Source organism: Acartia tonsa, chromosome 13, assembly GCF_053477335.1.
Source record: "Acartia tonsa isolate MP-2025a chromosome 13, ASM5347733v1, whole genome shotgun sequence".
Taxonomy (NCBI): Eukaryota; Metazoa; Arthropoda; class Copepoda; order Calanoida; family Acartiidae; genus Acartia; species Acartia tonsa.
Window position 1 is genome coordinate 17,445,194 of NC_137272.1, and position 19,556 is coordinate 17,464,749.

The following is a 19,556-nucleotide window of genomic DNA, read 5'->3' on the forward strand; positions in this document are numbered from 1 at the left end:
AACTACCCTTCCCCAAAATAATGGAAGGGGGTTTCTGTGCTCAGCTAAACACTTTTGGAACGCCTCCAAATTGCTAATTGCGGATTATGAGTTCTATTGGGTTCTAATTCATTTGAAGATTGTATATATTCTCTTCAGAAATCATGAAGCTGAAACCTCTTTTTTCTATTGGAAATGCCCACAATATGGAGACATTAATCTTATGTTTATTCATTATAGAAATTATGGAGCTGAGACCTCCATTTATATTAAAGATACCCCACAAGTGGCTATGTTCTTATGCTTATTATTTTTTTTTAGAAATTATGTAGCTGAAACCTCCATTTGTATTGGAGATCCCACAATTTGAGCCAAAATATTATGCTTATTATTTTTAGAAATTATGTAGCTGAGACCTCCATTTATAATGGATATGCCCATAATTTGGAGGCTATGATCTTATGTTTATTCTTTTTAGAAATTATGGAGCTGAGACCTCTATTTATATTGGAGATGCCCACAATTTGGAGGCTATGATCTTCTGGATGATGGAACAGAAATACCCGGATAGAAAGGTATATAGAAAATAGAAATTGTCAAAAGGGGGGGGGGGGGAAAGTCACACTTTTTGAAACCAAAACTAAAAGTCAAAGGAACTCAACTAAAAAAAGAGTTACAGGTCTGAGATTTTGCATGTCACCATAAAATGAAATAACGAAAAATAATTTATCTTTTAAAGGATTTTTACAATATAACCAATTAACAAACCAATTAAATTATATAATAAATTGTTTATTGGTTCAGGATATTCTCACCAAATTTTCAGCTGTCTATCTTAATTATGAGTTTAATCTATGGGATGTATTTTTTTCACAAATTGTCTTATTCCTTAATATATCTTAATTGATGTTAAATTTAAATTTAGGTTATAGATGATGCAGATGGAGAACAGATAGAAGATTTAATCGAAACTGATGTTCTACTTATTGTTCTTCTATGTAAGATTTTTTTGTGATGAAGTCACTCCATAACTTTCTTTGTCTGTCTGTCTGTCCGTCAATTGGGTGAAATTTGATTTGATTGAACTGATGTTTTTATAATGTTCTTCTATGTAAGATATTCATATATTTTATTGGCGAAACCTCTCTATACTTCGCCCTGTCTGTCTTTACGTGCGTCTGACTGTAGACAATGATTTAATTGAAACGGATGTCCTACTTTTACTTCTTCTATGTAAGATATTAATATTTTTTAGTGGCGAAGCTACTCTATAATTAGCTTTGTCTGTCTGTCATTAGACGACTGATATTTTTGTGTGAAGATACCATATGTAAATGGACCCCTAAGTAAAGGATTTACTTAGTCCCTCGATTCGATAGTCATGAATAAATCATTTTATAGAATACAGGCGAAAAGTTTCGTGATTTTTTTTAGTAAATCTATTCTTAAATTTTTAACAATTATCATCTACTCTTTAAATCTCTTTGTCAGTATTTTATCCATGATTTTTTTCTCGTTCACATCTTATGGATGTTTTCATTTATGTTTTTTATTGTGATATTTATAATCTTAACCAAAGTTATAATTTTAGTTTTTATATTTGATATTGATAGTTTGAGGATTTCACAAAAAAAAACAATGTAAAAAAAATTTTAAAACTTATCATGAAACCTTTTCAGAAATTAGAGGTAGCTTAATTTCAGGGTTCGGAAGCCGCGCGTAAGCCGCGTGTAAGCCTCAGTGAAATCTTCATTTTATCACTATAAAATTCAGCTGGATGTATAAAGCTGTCTCTTTAGCAGACAATCCTTCTTTCTGAAATTTCTTTTTCTGCTCACAAGCAGGTTTAAAACTGAGGCTTATGCGCGGCTGAGGCGCGGCTTCCGAACCCTGCTTAATTTGTCTAGCTTAATACAATTTGCTTCAATCAAAAAATTAATAAAATACTACTTCCAAAAAAAAACATTTATATAAAAAGCTTTGCCTTACCCCAGCTTTAAAAAGAACTAATTGCTACTTGCTAAGCTTTACATAACGAGGGCAATTTCATTCGTAAGTAGCACAACAATAACAAAAAAGGTATTGTACGTTGGACTGGCCCCAAAAGTTTAATGATATATGATTTTCATCCGTTGACTTGAAATCTTTGGGTACTTTTAACAAGTCTTGATTAAATTGTACAAACTTTTAGTGTCCCAAGTTTTCCACCAATGGATTTATTCTGCAAAAGGGGTAATTTGTTTATGAAAATATGGGATGTACATCATTTTATCAATCCTGCATTTCAAGTAAAGAATAATAGAGTTGTATATAATTAGAGTAACTAATTTGCATTTTTTTTAATCATACACAAATTTAAATTCATTTTTACAGATAAAGAAGAGACTGAGAGCCTAGAAAAGATTCTGGACGTTGCCAACAGGAATGGATATACAATACCTGGATATTATATCAGGGGATATTTTGTCGTCAACGTGGGTTGCTAATATTGTAGTCCTAGGATATTGGACAGTTCGCTCCTTCAGTAGGCATGGGATAGGGGGTTTCGTTATATTTTAGCCAGCTGGAATAAATATTTTATTAGGGTTGGCAAAATTATGTCACAATATCCACGTGTTTCTATATCCATTGAAACAGGATCTGTAGACAGATGGATGATCCTACTATCCAGTTTGTCAAAACTAATGGTAAACTTTTTTATTATTAATACCTATATTTGAGACAACTTTTATTTTAACAAAATCTATAATTTCAAACATTTACAAAACCGCATACTTTACTGCAACAAGATCCTTGTCTTGAATATGCGATTTGTTTATCTGTGCGTAAGTCTGTCAAGTCTGACTAGATTTTCTTATTTTTCTTAGATGAGGAGTTTATAGCTAAACTTGGAATTGAAGAGTTGCCTAGCCTTGTTATTTTCCAGGTACTGTTTTAACCTAATTTTGAAGGGTATATCAAAAATATTCTCTGACACCATCATACTGCAGAGTTAAAATTGAAAATAATAGCCCACATTGATCTTTATTAGGATTTTAAATTTTAATTCCTTATATTCATTGGTTAAATTTTAATTTATTTTTATGTGTCTTTTCTTTTTAGATAAAATTCTTGCTTACAGAAAATTTTCTTCATAATGTGGATTGTGGCCAAAACATAATATGACTAGTTGCTAACTATTAATAATTATGGATGGTATACCTAACTTGTATGAGGGTAATCTAGAAACAGATAATGAAATTATTATGAAACTAGTGGCTAACTATTAATAATTATAGGATGGTATACCTAACTTGTATGAGGGTAACCTAGAAACAGATGATGAAATGAGAGAATGGATTTTGGACAACAAGGTAATTACTTAAATAAAATCATGTTTTTTTTCTTGGGGGGGGGGGGGCTGTTTTAAAAGGAAAAATTTCTTTTACATTCATTAAAGTATCAAATACTTTTTATAATGGTAAATAAAGAGGAATTTGGTTCATTATTGACAGACATACTTCAAAAAATAAAAAAATAATGTTTATTTAGAGAGATGGAGCTATTGAGCTGATTACCAAGAATATGTTGGAGTATCTTATTGAAGATATTGAATATATGGCTGTCATGTTCTGTAAGTATTTAAAACTTGATTATAAAGATGCTTGGCTTAAAACATTATCACTAAAGGTCTAATGAAGCAATATTTTGAAAATCAAGTGAATAGGTTATATTAAAGCTACACATGTTTAAATTTGACATACCGACTAATTGGTGGCAATTGTTATAGAATTGATACTCTTTCTTAATGGTACCTAACTGTCAAAGGAATCATCATACCAATTATAATAGAACAATGGCCGGTAAATTACAATAGTACCTAAAGTATTACATTCTTAAACGTTGGTTTTAACACTTTGGGTAATTTTATTGAATTTGATTGATTGGTTCAAAACTTTACAACTAATAACTTTATCTACTGTTTATTATCATTGGGGATGTATATAATTTATCATCCATTATCTTATTCCTTAGAATCCCTGAGAATTTAATGTACTCCTACCGTTTAGACAAGGACAACTGTCGTACATGTGAGATAGTTCTGAGTAAGATTGAGCAAATTGATGATGATTGTGATGCTCTTGGTATTGAGATGGTCAAAGTTAAAGATCCTGTCTTTGCTAAAACGTAAGTATTATTTTGTTACTATCATAGTAGCACAGCTGCTCTGCTAATAGGGCACCTCTTAGTTCAAAGACATCGTAGGGGTAAGTTGATGACATTTTAACATAAGTTATAGCAACATTAGACTAAAACACTAGAGGGGGAAGATGTTTAATAATTGTATGTCTCTATCGAGTCGAGAATATTAATGTCGAGAATATTAACATAGCCAAGTAGCAGAAAACAATTTGCTAGCAGACGAAAAAGGTCCTTGGAAAAGGGAGGCAGGTAGTTATCCGTATATACATCTATACTGTTTAGATCTGTTATAGCAACCAAGGATAATTCAAGGGAACTAACTATATCTGGAAGTCCTTACTGTACATGATAATAAATTAGGCCTTTTTGGGGCTAGTTTTTTTCATACTCTAACTTAATGTCTCATTTCAGCCATAGTAACTGTTATTAACTGGGCTCCTAGTCTTTGAAATGAATTCAAGATAAAAATAGCTTGAAACCTGACAAGGACACATGAAAAGCTTGCAAAACAAACAAAAACAGAATGCCTTCCTTATTAACAATAACTCTTTTTTTTAGATTTGGAATAAAAATCTTCCCTTCAATTGTGTTCTTTAGAAATGCCAGACCTGTCACCTATGATGGAGATATTAAGGTAATTTAAACCAGCAGCTACATCCCTAGAGGCCTCTTGGGGCACTTGAGTATGAGGGTAGAAAGCGACACCTCCACCTTCAATTTTAATTTCATTGAAAAAAATGTATTTTTATGGGTGAGTGGACATTTTATACTATGGGTTATTTTCTAAATCTTAAAAATCTTCCCAGTACCGATGCAAAGCTTCACCGTAAAGGAGAAACTTCAGTTCAATGCTTAGCAAGATTCTTTGGTATACACAGACAGACAGACAAACAAACATTTTGTTACATTTATATACTGTAACATAGCACAAGCAAACCTTACTACCTCACCTATTTCAAGACAAATAGTATTGTGTTGGCTTTAAAATTTCGATGAGTTATCTTTGAGAGAAGATGTATTGCTCTTCAATTACTTAGTACAGCCTTAATAAAACATGATATCTGAAAAAATTGATTGTCTGTAAGAAAATAAATTTCTAAATTAAATTACAGCCGACTCATTATATAGTATATGAATTGAAAAAAGTGCCCTTTCGCCACAAAATGTGTTTGCTTTTCAATCAATAAAGTGTTCAGATTGTTTATGTTTTATAATGCTTCAGAGTGAGACACAATTGCTTGCCTATCTTGAAAGTGATGATAACAGGTAATTTTTTTTTAGGGGTGATTTATCTTGGGAGGGTGGGTGTGCCCTCCCCCAAAATAGTTATAAAACTTCCCAGGAGCTACCATGTAAATCAGAACCATATCGGTTCAGCGGTTAGCAAGATCCTTCGGCACAGACAATCAATTCCGACTGGATTCAATTTTATTTTAAACATTGCACATATGTATCTGATAAATTTCATAATTAACTCTTTGATTTCTTAACTTTGTGAAGCTTTCCTGCTATATAAGTTTTTATTCTTGTTTTTTTTTATTTTAGGAGATTACCAGATGAGATAGAAAAAGTGAACAAGGAAATGTTAGAGAAAATTCTGCTCAGATCAAACTTTGTCCTTGTTTTCTTTTGTAAGTATTTCAAACTAGCGCAGCTACTATATAATTAAGGCCTGTTAGTTTCTTTAAAGGGCTAAATAATAGACTCTCTAGTGATGTTAGCATTCCTTTAATAAACTACATTTACTATATATGAAATATCAGGAAGGGAATGGACATTGGACTGTAAATTACACTGGTACTCAAGTTTGATTACCGAGTTTTTTTATTCGTCACTGAATTTTTATTGGTTGGTTCAAAACTGGTAGTGTACATATATTTTAACCAATGATTCAAATCTACAGAAGAGAGAGAGACAGACATACATCCTGTTACTTTTATATATAAATATAGATGACGAGGAATGCCCTGACTGTGATAAGATCCTTGATGAACTTGAAAGTATTGATGAAGAACTATTTGAATATGGAATTGATTTTATCAAGATTGATGACGTCACTGCGGCTAGGTAATTATTTATTGATTGATTGGTTAAAGTTTGATTTCTGGGTTATTTTTCGTTCCACATAAATTCTCATGTTGTTTTTTCTTGAGGGGGGGCGGGGGAATATATCTTTGCTCCTCCCCTCTTCCCTCTGAAAAATTTAGGATTTTTTAGACTAGAGTTTAATTTGATTATTTATTTTATTAAATCAAATATTTAATTTTAGGCAGTTTAATGTGTTTGAATCTCCAGCCTTGGTTTTCTTCAGAAAAACTTCTCCCATTGTGTAAGTTATTTATTATCTAATATTTATTTTGTGTTGATTGTAATGGGGGCTTTCCCACAAATTTTTTGTTGAACACCGATACCCACTTCTTCTTTATTTTAAAAAATGATAATAAGAAAGATGGACTAGTTTTTTTATTTTTTATTTTTTTATTACTTTAGGTCAGGTTAGTTTAAGTAAAAGCCCTGCAGAGTTAACGCCCCTCGTTAGAAATAGGAAATAACCTCCCTCTCCTTTTTTTGAAAATCATTAAGAAATAATGAATTTAATTATCTAGCTATGATGGAGATTTGTACCAGTCCGACAAAGTCACCGAGTGGTGTCTTTCTTCAGAAGTTTTCAAGGTATTTATATACTAAAGTAACAGAATGTCTATGTCTGTCTGTATGTCTGTATGTCTGTATAAGTGTCTGTCTGTACCAGCCTGACAAGGTGACAGAGTGGTGTCTTTCATCAGAAGTTTTCAAGGTATTTATATACTAGAGTAACAGGATGCCTGTCTATCCATCTGTCTGTGTGTCTGTTTGTACCAGTCTGTCAAGGTCACTGAGTGGTGTCTTTCTTTAGAAGTTTTTACGGTACATTTATGAAATAAAGTAACAGGATGTATATGTGTCTCTTTGTCTGTCAGTTTGTACCAGATTGGTGTCTTTTCAATTTATTTTTATAATTCTGAATTTTCATTTTTGGGGGTTCAACAATTTGTTCTTAGGGAATAAGTTACGCTAAATTGATATACGTCCCTATTAATTATTGTCTCCAACGAATAAGATAAAGTGGTTATAAATTTTTGATAACCAGTGCAGTGTAGTGTAGTTTACAATCCAATTTCTCTTAACTACCTGGGTTTCAATGGTTGGAAGGGTTGTACATAAACAAATCATAGTGAAATAAATACTATTCAAACCATTAATAGACTTTTCTATTTGAAAAGTAGCCTAAAATCTGCAACCATTATGTCTTCTATTAACATTATCCATTATTACTCATAACCTGTATTTCAGCTACCCGATGAGATTGATGATATAAACCGTAAGATGTTGGAGAAACAGCTGGAGGAAAACGAGTATTTGGTCGTCTTCTTTTGTGAGTAACTTTTTAATAACAAGGATAACAACATCCGTTAGTAGCAATGCATAAAGAAATCATGAATGGGAATTTAAAGATCATAAGTTAAAAAAGATTTATTAGATTTTAAAAATCACGAAACCTTTAATCACAGAATCTTTCTCTAATATTTTTATATTTTTGAATAAAGCTCCTCCCCCCCCCACCCACACCCCATCCACATTTCAAATAGGGTTAACATCACCCATCAACTTAGAAATTTATGGAAAATAAAAAAAAGATATTTTTTATTGTATAAATAAAACAATTAAATTTGATTTAACAAATACAGCCCCATCCATAATCAGAGGAATCAGCACAACATTTTAGACCTCAATGTACATGTACAATTTCAATGTAAACTTAATTTTGCATTAATTTCCTTATTTTTTCAACAATTTATAAATACATCCGTAATATTCATATTGTCTGATGAAAATAGTGTTTTGTTACTATTTTTTTACGATTTTACATTGCGTTTTTTAAAAACACACTCTTTTTTTCTAACATTTGTATTAATAAAATTTTGAAAGGGACTATTTTATACTACCTTATATACGTCCCACATAAGATATTTAATTTTAGGGGGGGAGTGGAAGTTGACCCTCTATTTTTCTTATCCTATTATATATAAGGTTCTTTTTTGTCTGTTGCTTAAGATTTCGGTAACTACTCAGGGGCTGCTATTCAGCCAATTAATTCCAATTGAAAATGCCGCTAAATTTAATTTTTTGTTGGAGTAAACTTGGAGTAAAACTTGTATCTGGAGGGGAGTGTGTAAGAAGGGGGGGGAAAAGGAAAAGGAGGTTGTGGGGAAATTTTTCTTTAGAATTGTTTGTCAGAATCACATTCCCTTTTCCCTGGTAACTACTGAATTGATTAAGTTCTCCGTTTTATGGAAACTTATGGATGGTCCCTAAATGGTTTAGGCTATTTAATTTTTTATATCTAAGTATATTTATAGGCTATTTTCTTATTCTCCTTACTCCTGCTAATAAAGGGCACCTAGATGCCAGGAGCGCATCCGTTAGTTATTTTAACAAAGTCGATTTATCTTGGAAGGTTGGAGGTACCATTAATCAAAATAGTTATAATCCTTCCCTTGAATATAAGAAGCTTCATACAAATCATAGCTAACCGTTACGTACGGACGTACGTACAGACCCTAATTAAAGATAAGCCCCACTGTTAAAACACCACAATAATAGATACATATAAAATTAAACAAGGCCAATAATGTACAAGGCTTAAAAAAACATAACAACAATATAAATGCATATAAATTCTTCTCTACAACCACCCAACCCCCTCCCACCCACCCTCTTATTTTCTAGTATAGTGAAAATTGACACATTGTTTACTGTTTAATGTCCATTGTCTTGGCCAAAGTTTTTGACCAAAATAAAAATATATGGTTGTACTATAACTACCGTCAAATAGATCAGAAGTGCTGTAAAGTGTCAGGTGTGACGTCCCCAAAAATTATATCTAAAATTATTTCTTTTTTTTAGGGGTTTCCTTTCCCACTTCTTCTCTCATCTTTCCTTTTATGACATATTTTATGACATCACATTCCAATGCTTCAATAAATCACATTATCTAATCATAATATTCACAAATTATCACTTCATGTAGCTGGACAAAGTGTCTCTAAAATCATCCATGTGACGTCATAAAAATGAGAGAGATGAGAGGAGAAGAAGGAAAGAAACCCTATATTGCGAATATAATAAAATTTGAGTATCTGAATATGTGGAAACAGCGGTGTGCAAGAGGGGGTTGTAGGGGAATGAATATAATCCCCTTTAGGTGTCCAAGCGCCTACACCTCCTTTGACAATTATATACAAATGCAAAAAATGCCAAGAAGGTTGTCATTGACACATTCATATTAATCTTAATGGTGCGGGAGGGGGAGGTGAAAATTTTCCCTTTATAAAACCCTGTGTATGACGCTGTGTGGAAGTGATATCTAATCAATTCTGCCCTTTTATGTGTGTTCAATACTTATTACCTAGCTCGGGGCTGAATTTTGCTTTTGTTTATACTTTAAATATGAAGATTTATATATGCTTGAAAAAAAGTAACAGGATATCTGTCTGTACCGAAGGATCTAACTGTTGAATCGAGATGGTACAGTGTACCTTCTCATAGGTCCAGGAAAAATTTTTAACTATTTTTGGGGAGGGTACCACTATTCTACCAAGATGAATGACCCCTAGAAAACCATGACCCCAAAAATTTTCTTCTGAAATTCAGATTTTGTTTGTATATTTCTCATTACTTATTGACAAAATTATTTTTTTTCCTTTTACCTATTCGTCCATGTATTTTTACTTTAGGTGGCTTTTAAAAGTATACTATATTCTTAATTGCGGTGTGAATTCACATCAGCGCATATATCATATTTTTGAATAATCAGATCTAATTTTTTCTCAAAATTCATTCATTTTAGTAGGTACTTATGTTAAACATGCTGACTGAAATAAAAATTATGTTTATATTGATGTTGAATTTATTATTCTATTTATACATTATAAATTATCAATATATACTGATTTTAGATCGTGATGATTGTTATGATTGTGAGCATATTCTTGAAAAGCTGGAGAGTATTGATGAAGATACTGAAGCCCTTAATATACCCCTTGTCAAGGTGAGTCACACTTTAATGGATATACTAGAGCAAATTCTAGAGAAGTTTGTAAGTTGTAAGACTTGGTCTGTTACTCTGTGAACCATTAGATGTGGAGATTGATGTCTCGCAAGGTAGCATTTTTGCAATCTTGTTCAGAGATATACAAGAGCATATTCAAGAGATGTTAGAAAGTATTGATGAAGATACTGAAGCCCTTAACATTCCTCTTGTCAAGGTAAGTCACACTGTAATAGATAAACTAGAACAAATTCTAGAGAAGTTTGTAAGTTGTAAGGCTTGTCTGTCACACTCTGAATCTCAATAAGTGGAGATTGGTGTGCCACAATGTAGCATTATAGGACCAATCTTGTACTACAGCATATTCTAGAGAAGTTTGTAAGTTGTAAGGCTTGTCTGTCACACTCTGGATCTCTATAAGTGGAGATTGGTGTGCCGCAATGTAGCATTATAGAACCAATCTTGTACTACAGTATATTCTAGAGAAGTTTGTAAGTTGTAAGGCTTGTCTGTTACACACTGAATCTCTATAAGTGGAGATTGGTGTGCCGCAAGGTAGCATTTTAGAACCAATCTTGTTCTTAGACATACAAGAGAATATTCTAGAGAAGTTAGAAAGTGTTGATAAAGATACTAAAGCTCTTAACATTCCTCTTGCCAAGGTGAGTCACACTAGAGCATATTCTTGAGAAGTTAGAAAGTATTGATGAAGTTAATGAAGCTCTTAATTTTCCTCTTGATATACTATAACAGATATACTAGAGTATAATCTAGATAAGTTAATTTAAGATTTTATGCTTTGTTTTGGGATAAAATTGAGGTGAATTAGGAAATAAAAATAATAAATTTGATTGGAATCGTCTCAATGCCTTTTTGTCAGAATTCGGGTACCTTGTACTTGTATACTATGTTATGATTACAAGTTTAGCTAATTAATTGATCTTAGTTAATCAAGATCATAAAAATGTATTTTGCAGTCCGACCAGTGAACACCCAATGCATAAACTTGTATGAGTTCCTTTTCTAATAAACAAGAATGACAACATCCAAAGGGGCGAAACACAAAAAATCTTTAAAAAGGACAAACAGACATAAGGTAGATGTTTAGTTGTCATAACAAAGAAAATAAAGAGAATAAAATGTAATAATTACAAGAAATTACAAAACATTTTCAAAAATAACTTTTAATATCAGCCGAGAAAATCACATTTCTTTTAAATTGTTATGTTCTCACTGACTGACAGACAGACAAGACAAATTATAGAATATCGTCGCTTCTAAAAAATGCTTGTGGTTTTGATATGCAAAAATTATGCATATTTCTAAAATTGCATAAATCTAGTTGATTTATGAAACTTATGTAATATGAAAAATTGTGTATTTTAACTGCATGATATTTTACTTCCTTTTTGAATTGTTTAATTTAATTTTGGTTTACTTAAATTTTTAGATTCTGGGGGGGGGGAGGGATGGGAAAAATCAATGTACGTTTTAATTTGTCTTAAATGTGGGTTGACCCATCCCACTGCCTATTACCCCGGATGTACTGCTGTGTACGGGAACTTATTGGACAAATTTCGATGCTTAAAAATTGGAGAGGTCATTTTTCCCTTTTTTTTGAAAGACAATTGTTTAAAATCATAGCAAAACCAGTATAAATATACCCATAAAGCACACCGTTGTCGGCTAGCTGTTTTTACTTTTGTATCAACATCTACAAAAACAATTTTGACAAAAAACATCCTTTTTTATTTCTTCCAATGGTGAGAACAGCAACGTCCCTCTGATTAAAGAGCTTTGCTTTTTTGTAAGTTGTCATCCTGGTTTATTAAATTGTGAGGCAATTGAAGAATGAATAGGCTTTTTGTTAAAATCCGTAAATATTGAAATTTTACAAAGTCATGTTTTTGCAGGGATTTAGGAATACGACTATGGAATTTAAATTAATCTTAATTAATAATTCATTAATTTCGCCATGGTAGATTGAATTTATTGGTTGCAATTTTGGTACTTTTACTAAAACCTAATTTCTTGACCTCAGAATTTCTCCCCCCCCCCCTTCCCCCCAATTGCTTTTCATTTTTGACAAATAACATATCTAAAGAGTCGGAGGGTAACTCTAACCTTGCAGAGCCATATCCTCACTATGGACTATCCCTACGGGGCACTTCTAACATTAACTTCACCTAACTTAAGCGAGGATCAAAATTACATTTTTAACAAAAAAAAATCGTTTTGTACAGATAGAGATGGGACAGTGGACAATTACATTATACTGGTATACTTATTCGGTATTACAAAAATTTGTTTTTTTATTGATCTTGGTTGGTAACAAATTAATAGTATCCAAACATTAAGCAAATAATTTTATTTAGTCAATAGAAGGGATACTTTTTTGTTATCATGTTATATACCGTTTATTGTCTTATCCCTTAAGATCCCTGGTTTTAGGGTACAGGTGCAATGTAGAGGGAGGACAGTGGGCTGTTTATTACACTAGTCCCTAAAGTTTTATAGTATCGTATTCTTATTCGTTAGCTTATGAACATTGGGGACTTTTAGTGAATTTTGATTGCTTGGATCATTAAATTGAGTGTTCTAACGTTTCAACCATTTATTTCAATATACTTAAGGGATAATTTTGCATCATTGGGGATATATATCAATTTGTCAGTCATTGTCTAATCCTTTAGATCCTTAATTGCAACCCTTCCCACCAATGAAAATATTTTTGGTGGAAGATTCATTAATTGTCCATAGCCCCGTGGTAGGTGAAAGTGTAAAGGTGACTAAGCTCATTTATGTGCACAACTACTAGACAATCCATAAATAACTACTTTGATGTTGCATCATATTTTGGTTTACTCTAATAAAGTTATACTCGCAGTTGTCTAAAATAACGATACCATTTATTCAATTCTTTTATCCTATCCCCTCCCCTTCTACTGGATTAATAAACTGATCATTGAATGAGGACAAATTAGCAGGTTATTTTCCCCTGTCAATATGTCCAGGTATATTGTATCCATTAATAGACATACCAAGTAATGCAAAAACTCGGGGGTAAGGGAGGGTAAATTAGCATCCTATGAAATAAATGTGACAGGATATTTGTCTGTCTGCATCGCAGAATGCTCCTTCAAATTGGTGTGCATCCTCTAGTAGCTTTTATAACACTAAACACAAACATCTAGGTCACTCTATTCGGTGTGGGAGGTAGGCCTTAGTGAGCTGAAAATAGCCTAAAATCATCCCAAGACTCACTTAAAAAAGCTTAAAATTATGTTAAGCTTTCCTAAAATATAAGACTAAATCAAAACATCCGGCTATTTTGATGAACGACATGATGAACATGCTTTAAATATAGAAAAGCTTCGATTTTTACAAAGATTATTTATATTGTGTTAGATTGTCTGTCCATTGTCCCTGGTAAAACCAAAAATTTAGAAATAACCAGAAATTTGGCATTGCTGCGGATTTATTTGACCAGTGCACCATCGTGGCCGCTTCTCAGTGATAATAACCATAAGGTTTTTTTTGCAAAGAGTATGGATAAAGCTTGCTGAAAAAGCTCACACATCCCAGAGAGAGGGGACAATGGGCTGTTTATTAGTATAGTCCCCAAAGTCTTATAATAACGTTTCTTATTCATTGGCTCAACAACTTTAGGGACTTCTATTGAATTTGGATTGGTTAGTTTATTAAGTTGAGTGTCCAACCACTAATTGTAATCTACGTATACCGAACGGTTAATTTTGTGTACATCAATTTGTTGGTCATTGTCTTATCCCTTTAGATTCCTGTATTAAAATACTTTGACAAACGTAGTGACGTTTGAGAGACGAACATACCCTACATATACAGTAGCTACGCCTCTAAGGATGAATGAAAATTAGGCATTTAGTGGAATTAATAGAACACTGTAAGGTTGACCAACGGCAATTGTTAAGATCTAGTAACAAAAATTTTCACAATGACAAACTTTTCTATTATATTTTAAGCGGCTTGAAGAATAGGTTAAAGCGTTATCCTCTTAGAAATTTTTAATCAATTTTGAAAATTTTAGTACCTCCCCCCCCCCCCTGACAGAGAACAACAATTTAAAGTTAGGTTTAATGTCGGGAGGGGTTCTCAAATTTTCAAAATTGAAAACAAATTCTAGTGGGATATTAACGAGGTTAAAATTGTACAATCCTACACAGATAACGGGGGGGGGGGGGACAATGGGTTGTGTATTACTTTTGTCCCCAAAATTTAATAATAACGTTTTCTTGTTCGTTGGCTTCACAACTTCGGAGACTTCATCATTGGGGATTTACATCAATTTATCGGCCATTGTCTTATCCCTTTAGATCCCTAACAGTCCTATATATGCAGCTGAATATGCTTTTCTTATTATTAGCGAAACTACTTTTTAATTCGAATATCCGTCCGCCTGTCCGTTAAATACGAAATTGGGGACACGTGATTTTCTCAGTTCCCATTTAAGAAAAAAGGAATGGTGATGAATCTATCTTTCTTTGTCTTATCCCTGAAAATTAAAAAAAAAATATTATCTAACCACTAAACAAAACTTGGTTTTTACAGAAATTATCAAAATATTATGAAATTTAACTTTTTGCTTGATAGATTTATACGGCGGTTTTGCGGTGGGCCTATTTAATTATATAACAAGATAGATTACTTCCAATATAAGCGAAGTTTAAAATTGACAATTAAAATAAAATATTAAACAAAAAGTAAAAATTCCAAACTTATTTGTGATATTATCCTCTTTTTAAAAATGCAACTAAAGATTAAAAATATATTGCTCAAAGACAAACAGACCTTGTAATTGTAAAGTTGCTTCGCTACTGAAAAGTAAAAGTTATTTTTTTACTATTATATATGTACACTAGCGGTTTCGCCCCTAGCCTCCAGAGGTAAAAGAGGTAAAAAATTGGGGAAAAATTTTATAAAAAAAATGTGAGAATAGTTATTTCTGGCATTGTATTAAAAACAGCTTTCCGTGGATATAGAATGTGCAATTATAAGATTAAAACCAGTTTTTTTAGTCCCGAGGTGCAGAAGGCACGGGCTAAAAAAACTGGTTTTAATCTTATGATTGTACATTTTTATATTCGTAGAAAGCTGGATATGACACGATGCGAGACATAGATTTTTCGTATGGATGAGAACCGGTTCCTGTCCACCGGATTCGAATGAATACAAGAAAATAAAATATTATTTTCGTTTTTTTCTTGTTGGGGGAGGGGTGCCCTCCCCCAAGAAAATAGCTTAAAACCACCAAAGGACCTTTAGGTATATTCCCTAAAGAGTAGGGCCCAATCGGTTTAGCGGTTACCAAGATCTTAAGCTTCAGACGGACATACATCAAGCTACTTTGAATTATAGACAATATGTAAATTTATATTTTAAATGATTTAAAACGTCATACTTTCAATATAAGTTGATATTGCAATTTATTGATAGTATCTACCAAAATAGGGTTTTTATATGTCTTATTTTTACTATTTCCCTCAGGTATATAAAGGGATAAGATGATAAATTAATGTACTTTCACATTATGATAAACAAAATTAGCCCTTCTGTTTGGAATCAACAAATCACGTTTCAATACAAAATACTCAAAGTTTTGAAGCCAAAGAATAATAAAATGTGGTTATAAAACTTTGGGTACTAGTATAATTAACAGTCCAATGTCCCCTCCCTAGCTCAAATTGTTTCTAGCTGTTGTTGCTAAGCTACTTATGGACAAAATTATCCTTGTTATTGTAGCAACAATAGATCTATAGTATAGATGTATATACTACCTTCCTCCCTTTTTCAATGACTTTTATCGTCTGCTATTAAATCATTTTCTGCTACTTGGCTGTGTTAATATTCCGAACACCATTGGTAATTTTTAAATGACCCAATTGGGAGGACATTGTGATGGGGAGATACAGTTATTTAACCCTTTCTCCCTTTAGTGTTTTACTCTAATGTATCAACACTCTAATTAATTTAGATAAATGATCCCCGCTATGCAAAGAAGTATGGAGTAACCACCTTCCCTAGCTTGGTATACTTCAAAAGAAAGTTCCCCAGCATATATAGAGGTAAGTTTACCCATCTATTTATCTGTCCATCTTTCTGTCTATCTATCTATTTTTCTGTCTATATATCTGTCAATCTATCTATCTATGGAGTAACCACCTTCCCTAGCTTGGTATACTTCAAAAGAAAGTTCCCTAGCATATACAGAGGTTGGTTAATCTATCTATCTATATCTATCTGTCTGTCTATCTGTCTATCTGTATACCTATCTATCTATCTATCTATCTATCTATCTATCTATCTATCTATCTATCTATCTATCTATCTATCTATCTATCTATCTATCTATCTATCTATCTATCTATCTATCTATCTATCTATCTATCTATCTATCTATCTATCTATCTATCTATCTATCTATCTATCTATCTATCTATCTATCTATATATCTATCTATATATCTATCTATATATCTATCTATCTATCTATCTATTGAAACACATATGTATATACATATATATATATATATTATAAAAAGGTTTGTTGTAAAACTATTGTAAATTGATGCCTTTAAAACTTAAAAAAATGCCTAAGTCGAGTTAAAATTACCACTTGCCACCGTGAAAAAGAAATTGATTATCTGAGAGATTTAGAAAGTGCAGTTATATTGCATCGCGCCTTTTTACTTTATAACAAGCGTAAAAAAGTCCCTCCGTGCGTCATGGCAAGTTTAGTATTACTGTATTTTGTTTAAAAAGTTAATACAGTAAACTTGTATAAAAACTACTTTTCTATAATAGTTGAACTTATTTTATTATAGATAGACCTCTTTGAAAAGCTACATATATATAAATCTTTTAAGGAAGTATATCTTAAAACATGTAAACTTTTATTATTTGATATTGTGTTCATTCAGTTCTGACACTCTACAAATGTTAATGTCCGTATGTCATACCTTTTTACAGCTTCGCTTTTATGGATGATGTCATCCTTGTTTTTATATAACCATATGACACTTGAATATATTTTTTTAGAATCTTTGATGGAACCCACGTCAATTTTGGAGTGGATCAAAGTTAATAGGTAAGAATTCGGTTCTTAGCCATACTGAAAGATCATGTATCGTACCGTATTTCAGACAATTTCTACAAATGATAAAATATTAATCATAAATCAATACAAGTTTAGTTTGCCCTGGCCCTTGTTCCCGCGGGTCTAACAAAACTGGAATTAATATTAAACTTTCTATAATACGATGCGATACAGACTATTTTTTATGTCTGTTAATACCGATGTGGTTGGAATGGATGGAAAGTGCGTTACAATACCTTTTTGATATTATAAGGAAGTTTTAAATTTTAATATTTTTCAGGTTTCGCCAAGTTGAAGTTGGAGTATTTTTATACTCTATGATCCTTTTGGGAATTGTTTTCCTTGGTTACACAGGTAAACAAAGTTTTAGTATCTCGTGTCTGTCTTTCTGTCTGTGTGTCTGTCTTTTTGTCTGAAGTTAAATTATATTTATACTCTATGATCCTGCTGGGAATTGTTTTCCTTGGTTATACAGGTGAGCAAAACTTTAGTAGGAAGTGTCTGTCTGTCTGTTTTTGTTTCTATCTGTCTGCTTTTCTTTCAGTCTGTCTATCCTTCTGTCTGTCTTTTCTCTGTATGTGTGTCTGTCTTTCAGTCTGCCCTTTTATCTGTCTTTCTGCCTGCCTGTCTTTCTGTATGCATGTTTTTCTGTCTTACTGTTTTTCTATCTGTCCTACTGTCTACCTGTCCTTCTGTCTGTCTGTTTGTCTCTCTGTCATTAAGTCTTCCTGTCCTTCTGTCTATCTGTCCAGTCTTTCATTCAGTAATTCTGTAATTCTGTTTGTCTGTCGTTTTGTCTATCTATCCATTTCTTGGGAATAGCTTTTCTTGGTTATACAAGTAAATAATTTTTTTAATAGCGAAGCCTTTATAAAAGTATTAGTATTTGTTTATATGTCCTTCTAACGGAATTTGGAGGGAAAAATTGTTATCCTTTGGTAATACAGGTATACACATTTTTAGTGATTGTGTCTGTTTGTTTGTCTCTATGACTGTATGTTTATCGTCACTGTCAAAAACTAAAATTTTATCGAATATGTACATACATATATTTTCTTTTTAAAATACTATCTTTCCTTTTTAACTTGAATTAAATTGGCTAAAGGATGTCTTAGAAAATGGGAAAAGGCAGTTAATCATTGTTATTGTTTCAGTGCTGCTGTTTTCTGGATTCGCTGAAAAGGATGGAAAACCTGTGAAAAAGGATCAGTAATCAAAATATCAACACAACAAAATTAAATTCTGTTAAGAAATAAAATAGATGTAACCTCTATCATACCCCCTCCCCCCCAAAAAAAAACAAATATACATTTTTTGAAGATTGTCTATAATGCTATAGCTATATCTTTCTTTATATAAGTGTACTGTGGATATAACCTATCTACTGCATGATATAAGATTGTTCTTTTTTATATGTATGTGATTTTATTTTTGCAGTAGCACATCCACAATATAACCTAAGTTTATCCGTTTGTCCGTCTGTCAGACACAAAAACATTAATATGATGGATTTTATGGATTTTAATTGTTTGCAGATAAAAGGGAATGTGATTCTGACAAACAATTCTAAGTGAAAATTTCCCCTCAACCGCCTTCCTTTTTTTTTATCCCCTTCTTACCCACTTCCCTTTCAGTTACACAAAAAAACAGTTTTCTCCAACAAAATATTTAAGTTTCGGCAATTTCAAATGGAATTAATTGGCTGAATAGCAGGCTCTAAATTGTTTGTAAAATATAATGTGATAAGTTACCCCCAAAATTAATAACTGAAATATATTTTAAATGTTTGTATGGCTTTTTTTTAGAAATATACCTTTATAAAAATGAGGTTTTTTAAACTTATTAACATTTTTCTAATTATCATGTAGCATGATTTAAGATGGGTAAACTTGATTTGTGATTTTCTAAAAATTTCTTAAGTGAAATTTGAAAAAAAAAATTAAGCACTTGTCTGTTAAAATTTTTAATAAACAGCTGATTTTATCATAGATTGAAAGAAAAAAAAAAACAATTACGTGTCCCTAGAGGCCTCTAGGGGCGTAGCTGCTGGTTATAGATAAAAGTGAAAAATATACGCACTTCCTACCACTGACCATAAAATGTTTATTGCGGACAATTACTAGATGTATATAGTTTTAACTAATTATCAGGGATAGAAGAGAGGTTTTTGTTT

General features: G+C 32.0%; 1 protein-coding gene across 2 annotated transcripts in view; it reads left to right on the forward strand.

The window, feature by feature from the left end:
* LOC145334858 (uncharacterized) overlaps positions 1-19,210 on the forward strand; it is a 42,294-nt gene extending 23,084 nt beyond the window's left edge. The window contains exons 24-44 of one of the 2 annotated variants that reach the window (XM_080180465.1): positions 458-554; positions 905-977; positions 2,353-2,396; positions 2,612-2,666; positions 2,847-2,905; positions 3,258-3,332; positions 3,511-3,592; positions 4,029-4,146; positions 4,720-4,795; positions 5,384-5,427; positions 5,707-5,792; positions 6,114-6,228; positions 6,431-6,490; positions 6,768-6,834; positions 7,495-7,576; positions 10,161-10,204; positions 10,422-10,469; positions 16,263-16,353; positions 17,326-17,374; positions 17,664-17,737; positions 18,538-19,210. In XM_080180465.1, coding sequence (XP_080036591.1) covers positions 458-554; positions 905-977; positions 2,353-2,396; positions 2,612-2,666; positions 2,847-2,905; positions 3,258-3,332; positions 3,511-3,592; positions 4,029-4,146; positions 4,720-4,795; positions 5,384-5,427; positions 5,707-5,792; positions 6,114-6,228; positions 6,431-6,490; positions 6,768-6,834; positions 7,495-7,576; positions 10,161-10,204; positions 10,422-10,469; positions 16,263-16,353; positions 17,326-17,374; positions 17,664-17,737; positions 18,538-18,596 — 1,498 coding nt within the window. In that variant the 3' untranslated portion in view covers positions 18,597-19,210. Of the gene's footprint in view, positions 1-457; positions 555-904; positions 978-2,352; positions 2,397-2,611; positions 2,667-2,846; positions 2,906-3,257; positions 3,333-3,510; positions 3,593-4,028; positions 4,147-4,719; positions 4,796-5,383; positions 5,428-5,706; positions 5,793-6,113; positions 6,229-6,430; positions 6,491-6,767; positions 6,835-7,494; positions 7,577-10,160; positions 10,253-10,421; positions 10,470-16,262; positions 16,354-17,325; positions 17,375-17,663; positions 17,738-18,537 lie in introns of both variants that reach the window. The other variant, XM_080180466.1, reaches the window with a different exon arrangement.
* Positions 19,211-19,556: the final 346 nt, after the last annotated feature.